Genomic DNA, 9,816 nt, shown 5'->3' on the forward strand with positions numbered 1-9,816 from the left:
AAATAGACAGATAGACATAGATGTCAAACTGTTTCAATCTGATATTTGCAACACGCAATGAACAAACTCGGTCTGATTTTTCGAGAAAACTCCACACAGAAAAGGAACTCTAGTGATGCGGGTTGGGGTCACGGTCCACGGCTGCACAACTGACCCTTTAATTCATCAGGAGAGGAAATAATTGAAGTCACCCAAAAAAAATGCAACAGTGATGCTTTTCTTTTACAGTCTGCCAGCAGAGGAAGGGACTCTAAACTCGCCCTCACTGCCAACTGCCAAAGCCGCACTGAGCCGCCTGCCGGCCGAGGGCTTCCTCTCTCCATTGACACGTCCAACGGTTGTGTGGCCTGAGAGAGGAGAGGTTAAAAACCTGCATTATGTCATTCTCTCTCTTTCTGTTGGGGGAGCGGAAGGACAGACAGTGACCACGGTGCCTCTCCAGTGCGGCGCCCTGACACAAGGGGCATGAAGACTCGGCCGTGGGGCTCCTGGGTGCCTCTCTTTTACACGCGGCACACATGTAGCCAGGCAAGGGTGAACAGTCTGCCCTTGGACCACCATGCCAGCCGGTCTTACAGGACGTTCAGGGGCCCAGAGTCACTGGGAACTGGGGGAAGGGAAGGGGACAGTCCCGCTGTGTTCAGGGGAACTGCCCGTAGCAGACATGGCAAAGCGGAGAGAAGGTGTAAGAGACCCGCATGCACCATTCAAGTTCGTTAAGGCTGTTTAACACAAACACCGCCTGTCCCCCCGAGCGGCTCCCATCGATCGCTGGCTGCTGCTCAGCACAGTGAGGTATAACCGGAGCTCCTGGAGAACGAAGCCGGCCCTGACAGCAGATCTATTGGGCGGGGGGACTTTGCTCTGCGCTACGGCTCCCGGGCAGCACTGATAATCAGCCAGATACAAATTCACTCAAAAGGCTAGTGGATAAACATGAGCTGGATCTCCGCTGGCCGTGCCATAAACACCGGGCCTGCGCCACTGTCCTCAGCCCCACGCTGCCCGGGGTGACGGCTCGATCCATAATTCAGCCACATGCAGACCAGTAGGAAGCCAAGAAGCTCCGAGTGCAAATCAATTCAATCAGTCTTTATTTTGTATAGCGCACTTCACGGGGTAGTCACAGAGCGCTTTACAGACTGATAAACAGACAAACAAATAAATAAACCAGAAACAATTAATAAAACAAACCACTAGGCACGGAGAAGAGAAACACTCCTCTGGACAGCAGATTGTTAGAGGAGAGAATAACTCTCTGGGGGTCCGCGGCTTGAGGCCCAGGCCTAATGGTTGCCTCCCCTCAAGGCAGTGTAACTCTGTGATACAGCAGCAAGATGATCAGAAACCAAGGACACTCAGAGACAAGCGAATCACCCATCAGTGCAGCAGCTCCACTCCTGCCCATGAGCTCCGGCCAGAGCCATCGTCCGCTCCTTGTGCTTCTGTCTTGTTTTGTATTGAGTGTAATGAGTTTGTCCATATCCGCAGGAGACTAGGAGGCCATTTATTCTACTCTATTGACTGTATCTGTAAATGCTTTGGCACCACTTGTGTAAACTTGTCCAATTCAGATTCATTGTGGATTTTAATTGGACCAGCAGGCTGATGTCCAGCTGTTTCTCCAGAGGACGCTTTGGGCCACACTGACAGTAAACACATGCGTGCAGAGCTGACAGCCCTAGAGCCGTCTTACACAGGGAAACGATACAAAAAAACTTGTGGTTTCTCTCTTAACCCCAGCTTTGCTAAATCCAACCGTAATTAGAAAACGGAGAACATGTTTTCCAGTGTATAGGCACTAACGTTCTCCTTACGATCACAAAAATAATGTGATAATAACCAATCACCACAACACTATTTCAGTCCAGTTTAGAAAGCAAGGACACAATAATGACCAAACAGATACTTCAGGAGAGCCCCGATGGTGATGTTCAGAGAATCACTCCTCCAACACCGGCCTGAAGTTGCAGCAGAACAGCGAAGTTGCAGTGTCGATCGGCAGCATCTCCCAGAGGCCAGAGCTCGATGCGTTAATCTGGCCTCTCTGCGGGGGTTGGATACGGCTTATCAGCTCTGCCCCGATGAATAAACAGAGTTATCATCCCAACTTTAGTGAACACGGATTATCCAGCAAGGCCTGTGCTTTGTTGACACTGTTAGCGATATGACAATTACATAACGGCCTGTATCAATAATGGAGTTATATATACACACACACACACACACATCTTTTCCTCTGCCTCTCTGAGGGAGGGAGTCGCAGTCACAGACTTGGAAACAGGGAGCAGGATATTTGTTTCTGAGAGGAATTACAAGTGGTACAAAAACAAACCCTCCACCGTCTGAAAAGAAGTCCTCTGGCCTTTCGCTTCCTCCCTCACCCCCTCGCAGACCGACAGGAGGATTACAGCCACTTTATTGCTTTTCCAAGCTGACGTTTAAAGACGCTGTCAGTAGACTTGTATGGGTGAGAGAGAGAGCGGGGGGGACTGTTTTTTTGTATGGGTGAGGGGGGTGGGGGGTGCAGTATTTTTGTATGGCAGGGTGGGGGGGGTCCTGCTGCCTACGAACAAGACATTCCTGCACAACTGAGTATGACTGGATCTGGAGGAAAGGGGGAGGAGTACAGCTTGGCACAGAGTCAGTGGCTGAAATCAAAGCCCTCCTTTCTTCCCACTAAGTAGAAGAGACGCTGTGTTTCATTTTCCCTCTTTAACCAACAAACCGCGTTTATTTACTAACGAGCATCGCTGTGTGTCCGGGTGGACCGCGACACTAATACCGACCCAATCTCTCTATCTGAGAGAAATAAGAACAATGATTATGATCAGGAAAGTCATGATCATAATGTCCGCAGTTCAGGTGGGTTTACAGGTGACCTCTGACTGCGCAGTACATTACGCGCACATTCGCCCTTTCTATTAATGTCATTAACACGCAATCAGTTCCCACTTGTCTGGTGTGTGAGACGCCCTTCACGATCAAAGTGGTTACAATGTAACTTTAAAACGCTACATTCTCAGCCCTGACATACAGTAATGTAATTGGCTTCTTCACTATAGGTATCAGTAAAGGCACAGAAACTCGCACAACCTGGATGCACATACATGTGTATTATGCATGTAATTTAAGCATGCAGCGATCACAGAAACCCTGATCCCAGGATTACTATTAAAAGACGAGGCTGCTTCATGAGGATGGCCTGTGCTGATCGCGGAGGGGGTGTCGGTGTTACCTGGCGCACAGCTGAGCGCATCACGGGAAACGCATTTTCTCTCCAGAGGATGTCAGTGCGCTCCTGCGCCACAGCCACCGTGTTCACAGCTCTGTACTCTGGGTGCTATACATACATATACATTTATAAAAGAGATACGTCGCGCTGAACTAAATATTGCCATAAACGACCTAATAAATGCTCGGGTAAACAGAAAGGACGCCGAGGAAATGCCCAGTATGCCTATATGGCGAAAATCACTGACTTGGCAGCTCTGGTCATTTCCATAGAAAAGGCTTTGTTTTAGAAGCCACTGGTAACTGATATTCAGAGGCGTCCCTGTGTGGCTGTCTTTTCCTTATTTGGATAATCTTTGCAAATTAAGGGGATTATGATTTAAAATGCGCTTAATATATCTTGGGGACTAGGGGACATAATTGCGTGTGATTAATGCAGTTGTAGAAGGAATATTCCTATCAGTCCGCTTATTTCTTGCAATAAAAATAAGTGATACAAGCCGTCTGTCATTCTCTCGGCGCTGGTTTTCTTCTCCTGGTTCACGCCAGTTCAGTTGAGATGATCACACAAGGCCTCGCTGGCTTTACACTGAGCATTGATGGAGGGAAAGACGGGGCTGGGATTCATGCAACAGCGATGCATGTGAACTGTATTCAAGCTAAAATACGGTTGATTGCAGTTGCATCTACATTCTTAGAATTATAGTGTTAAATGTAACATATTCTGTGTTTGTTCGAGGACAACACAACTTTGTGTTACAATTGACCAAATTGTCAATGTCCCACAGACTTGAGTTAAAATACATATTCTTGTGTTGTGCTTTGGTTAATTGCATTTTCTTATGAGATACCATGTGTCTTAACCCTGGTTATCCGCCTTGGACACATATAACAGTGAAACAAACAAACACATAAACATCATGATCATCATAATAACAATAATAATAAATACAAATACAAAAACGGTATTATTATTACTAGTATTATTGTGTTATTATGATTATTCCGGACACGTAGGCTATGTTATTAAATCAGGTGCACAGTTCAGATCCTTGTGAAAATTAACATCTTAAATACGGCGCTTCCTGAACCCAGACGTGTCTAATAATGCGAGTAACGGATTGTCTCTCTCTTTCTCTCTCCCTCTTAATGCGCTTCATCCCAAAGCAATTCCTGCCGCCGGGCTGACTTCCCCGCACTTCATTTCTCATTTGCACTTTTGCACAAACCGCTTTGTCTGCCGGGATCAGAGTGGGGTGGGGGGTTCAGGTGTTCACACGAATAGCGCGATTTGTTATCCATTAAGTAATTATCCTGGTAATATCATAATAGACCATTCAAAGTATGGTGAGATTTAACGGGTTCTTTTTTAGTTTAATAATCCGGATTGTGAAGTGAAAAGCCTGCCTCTGGGATCCGGATTAACCGCGCTGCGATACACAGGAGCCTGCGGCAGATTAATCTAAATCAAATGTCAATTTAAACGGCCATTATTATTATTATTATTATTATTATTATTATTATTATTATTATTATTATTATATAAAAACAAAGTGCAGCCCACTAATGTTTCTGTAGACGAATCAATCTATTCAGTATGTTTTATGGAAGATTGTTTGAAATGCATTTGGTATAAAAAGTCGCCTTTGTTTTCTTGTGGATAAAAGGTCAACATTTGCAAATTCACAATTTCAGCATTTAATATATGTTGGTAGTTACTGTGTCCTCGGTGGAAATGTAATGTCGACCGCGGTAGGGATGTTTTAAAAAAATCTTAATGGTTTAAGAGAAACGGGGAGATTATTGAGCTCAGTTCCCTTTCGACCCGGGCACGGCCGGAGAGCACGCATGCGCAGGAGCAGTGCTGTCACTTGTCACACAATATACACAGCAGGTGGAAATATACAATAACTTCAGCCTCATAAGGGCGAGTTTAACTAAAACATACACACACCAATGATCACAATGTCATACAAGAGCAGGTTTAAACAACCAAAAACATACACATTTCCAAGAATGGTTTTAATTAGAAAGTGTCATTTAAATCCTACTAGTATAGCTAGCAGTTGGGCATGGGCACTGCCGCAGCACACGGGCCTCCCGACCTGGCGATGCTGTTTTTATGCTGTTTATTTCATTTGGCTTATTCTGCAGGGAAGGTGCAAATGGCAGTTTATTATCCCCAAATCAGAGGTAATAACCCACAGAAATAAAGCAATAAAGACAGAACGACAACAGCACATGCCGCCGATGACAATCAGCGCTATTCACTCCGTTCGCGGTGATCTGGTATTGGTTCATATTTCACACTAAGAGAGGTGCGCGTTTAAAATGTTACAAGCAAATACAATCTTAAAAAAAGCCTCCAGCAACTTAGTCAACATGTCAGTCTGTCTGTCCCAGTGTCTCACACCCGGGACCAGCAGCCGCCCGCAGAGACAGCACGCCGGTCCGCACGCCTGCACACACGACACGCCTCACTGTGTCACTTTGTAACTCCTGCCGCCAGCCAGCTCGCCGCCCTGCGCCGGCCCATATCCCTATGATGCATTATATTAATATTGTTAATAATTACAAACACAACAACAACAATCATAATCATATAAATACAAGTAATCGAGGCCTCTATCGCGGCACTGCAGTGGTCACGGTGTGAAACCTGTCTGAGTCTATAGGTTCCCAGTGACGCATCTGTGCGCACACAGACAGACAGGCGGGCGGGAGACACGCACAGATAGCCGCTGTGGCCTGAGACCCCGCACACTGACCCGGCGCGGACACTGACCCTGAGCCCCTCGGAGCCGGGCTGAACACGCAGCCTGCACTGGGTGAGATGGCAGAAAGCACTGTCCTGGATGGCATTTCCACAGCCGTCCCTGCTGGGACTGGAACAAACCCGGCTATAGCGCCCCTCGTTTGTGCAGGGGGTCGAGGGGTGAGTCGGGCCCCCGGCCTCCCGTCACAGACTGAACACCCGGAGCAATCTGCTCGCACATCTTACCGACAGAGAGAAAGAAACGCTTATATAGATTTTGCCACTATATTATTAATAATAATTATAATATATACTAAAAATACACAATAATAATAATAATAATAATAATAATAATAATAATAATAATAATAATAATAATAATATAGTGGCAGAAACGAAATTATTACTAATAATAATAATTTCGCGACTCTGTCCAGAGCAGATTTCCAGGTATCTGCGTACCATTCAGCATTCAGTGTTTAGTTCACAGACCCGGATTGGCATTAAGCTGGCACTAGCCCATAGAAATCCCCCGGGTATCCTGCCCACATAACACCGCGTTGTCCAAAACTAGTGCTGACTCGGGTCCCTTAAACTGGCCCATTAAATCACAGGCCCAGACCAAATAAAACCGTGACCTTCACACAGCCCTGTCCTGTCGCATGTCACTGGATTGTCAGGAGCCACTTTCTAGCGCTAATAAATCAAACTGAGACAGGGTACGAGTTTGTCATTTAGGTCAAAGTTTTTATTTGATTTAGCTCATGATGTCCTTCCTGAGAAGAAGAAATACTATGTTGACTAATAATTAATTCCAGGCATACAATTCTGAAATGCCCTGTGTTGGCGTAGGCATGCTGTGACAAACACAAGATAAGATTTGGACTGTTAGAAAAATATTAACTCATTAGCGGTATTATTTTTATTTATTTATGTATGCATTTATTTATTAGCAGATGCCCTTGTCCAGGGCGACTTACAAAATATCAGAGCAATACAAAGTGCAATAATACAGTGCAGGTCAAGGCACAATACATTTTACAAATTCAAATTTACACAAGTGTTTACGAGATCTACAGTAAACAATACATGGGGTCTTACATGCTAGATTGTAAAAGCTGACTAGACGTGAAGTCACAGTTAAGAGGGAGCACAGGGAAATCAAAATATATAATACGAGTGCTAGTAAAGCAAGGCAAGTAGTATGACACAACGTTGTATAAGTGCAATCTTACAGGAGAGTAAATGACTAAATTACAATTACATAATAATAATATGCCGTCTGTAAACACTGTTCATTATAGGATATCAATCTCCTCTATAGCATGGAAATTAATTATTCAAAAGAACCTCTTTCTGCTTCTCAATCAACGGGTTTGGACGACATATTGACTACATAATACTAATAATCCGACTACTACTACTTATAGAAATAAGAAATAGCTATGCGTCACATGTTGTATTCGCAATCAGTTGACCTGAAAGCTGCACCAGCACTCGTCCCAGCACAGTCCGTGTGCCGTACAGAGGGGACACAGCGCACAACTTCTCCTGAGACACTGCGTCGCTATCACAGTCCGCTGTGCCAGTACACAGATGTGCGCATCTCCGGCTCATACCACCACCCAGCGGATCATACATGTCCCCCCGTGCATGTGTTTAACTTATTCAAGGAGCCCTGCTTGATCACTCGAGCTTCCCTTCGGCGCCCAGTCCCGTTACAGATCAAACCCCTGCAATGAGAAAAGTAAGATCGCAATTGTGCGGACGGTCCGCGCCGATAGTGCGCACATCTCCAGTGCGTGTGTTTGCACGGTTTCTGTCAAAAGACCACCTGTGATCCTCTCACTAGTGCATCACAGAGCCTGTGTGGAAACGGTCAAACGTGTCTTCTGTCATCACAATGAGGTGAGGTGTGAAAGGGTGAGAGTAAGAGAGCACATACACATTGCGCACAGATCCATCCGATGCGCTGAGCACATACAGACCCACGCAAACGCGAGTCCAGAGTCTGTACAGTTATTTTAAAGATGTAATTCAGAGTGACCACATTATTGTGCGGATACTTTGAATAATTCACAGGCTCTGGGCAGTTGCTGGACTGACTGTCACTGAAATATCCATGCAAACTCAGCAGCAATAACAACAGAAGAAGCCAGAAGTGAATGCGATGCTATTTGAAAGATGAATGTGAACGTACTGAAATAGCGAATACAATAGTGTCCGTGCAAAAACACGATTCAGATGTAAATGGCATTAATATAGCAATAAGGGAAGAGTGGGATTGTGGAGAGTTAGTATAAGTTATTTTTTAAACTGCTGTTCATGAGGTAATGTTGACTTGCACATGAATAACCGCTTCAACCTGGATGTAAAGATGCTCCTATTATAACACACTGATGATAGCCTGGGCAAGTTTCAATCTTTAATAGCGCATTCATTATTCACGGCGGATATTTTAGGCTGTAGTTTCTCTACCCGACCCGACTTCATCCAAAGCGATAGCATTTCCAACAGCACAGCCGGGGGAACGGCTCTACACACTATATCTGATCGGGCATCTCGGTACAGCAGCAGGAAAAACAGAAAGAAAAGACTGGTTAGACCTCTTTTTCCAAGAGTCAGACAAATCAGCTGAAGGAGCAGATACGCGTTGTGTGTGCGTGGAAAGCTGAGCGTTGCCACCTTTGAACGTGTGAATCGACGGGAGAAACGACAGGAAACGCGTGGAGAGGATCTCGCAGCAGGTGAACTACCCCGACCTGGACTTCCCTGATCCCGCGTCCGCCCCTCACAGCCCCGGTGCACACCGAGGGGACCACCCCCAGCGCTGCGCTCCGGCTGCAGGGGACTACACAAGTAAGCAAAGCCCGTCCAACTACTGTCCCCAACAGCACATTACACCCCCGCCGTGACAGCCAGCGGGCCATCTGTGCCCCCGAGCCCGGCTCAGACCGGCCACCCACCTGACTGCGAGGCGCCGACCTGCAGGACCACAGCGGCGAGGAGCACGCCGAGCAGCGCGGTGGGCTTCATGCTGGGGGTGGCAGTAGTTCCTCGTGTTTAATTCACATGTCCAGAAACATATCCTTTGTCTTGTCGGTTGGAGAAAAATATCAAAACGAAAGGAGGGAAAAAAAGCAAAAGTCAAAACCAAAAGAAGGAGAAAACAGGCAACGCCGCCGGTGCGCGTCCGAGCGGAGCCCGCAGTTCACAGCCCGCTGCCCGCAGGTGTCCAGACCATGCCTGGCGAGAGTTGCCGGAGTTTGCTCGCTGGCAGCACTTTGCTCGGCGCTGGTATCTGTGGCGGAGGTTTACTCAGCGCTAGTAGTGGCCGTGTTAGTTTCCCAGCGCTGTCAGGTCTGCCCGGTTGCGCTGCCAGCCTCATGCCATCAGTCTCTGCCGAGTCCAGCGCCAGCGACGGCTCGCCAGCTGAGGACGCCGCCCTCCGCGCCGCTGATTGGGCCAGGCGCCCTCCGCCACGCCCGCCGGCCTCCCATTGGTGCTCCGGACTTGCCAAAAAATCCCCACTGTTTGCCTGAGACACCTGTCTGGGAGGCAGCGCGGAGCAGGTGAACCGGCGTGGCTCCCTCACATGTGTGTGCATGGCATGTTACTGATCACAGTAATACACACGCCGGTGCTGGAGAGAGTGCGCCTCTCATTGCAGGAGGAATATTATTCTCCCTTTAAGCAGCTCCGAGGACTGCAGAGCATGCGGACAACACAACACAAGGACAGCTCTTTGCAGGATAATGCAGTTTTAAAATCCACTTGGTTTGTTCGTTAAGGGTATTTTAAAGTGCGCCTTTTTATTTTCCATCCCG

The 9,816-nt window shown here is 47.0% G+C and overlaps 1 protein-coding gene across 1 annotated transcript in view; it reads right to left on the reverse strand.

Annotated features, from left to right (window-relative positions):
* Window positions 1-9,416, reverse strand: part of erbb4b (erb-b2 receptor tyrosine kinase 4b) — a 258,461-nt gene extending 249,045 nt beyond the window's left edge. The window contains exon 1 of the mRNA XM_066687236.1: window positions 8,956-9,416. Within this exon, the coding sequence (XP_066543333.1) occupies window positions 8,956-9,025 (70 nt within the window). The 5' untranslated portion in view covers window positions 9,026-9,416. The remainder of the gene's footprint in view (window positions 1-8,955) is intronic.
* Window positions 9,417-9,816: the final 400 nt, after the last annotated feature.

The sequence above is a fragment of the Amia ocellicauda genome, chromosome 16 (assembly GCF_036373705.1).
Source record: "Amia ocellicauda isolate fAmiCal2 chromosome 16, fAmiCal2.hap1, whole genome shotgun sequence".
In the NCBI taxonomy this organism is placed as follows: domain Eukaryota; kingdom Metazoa; phylum Chordata; class Actinopteri; order Amiiformes; family Amiidae; genus Amia; species Amia ocellicauda.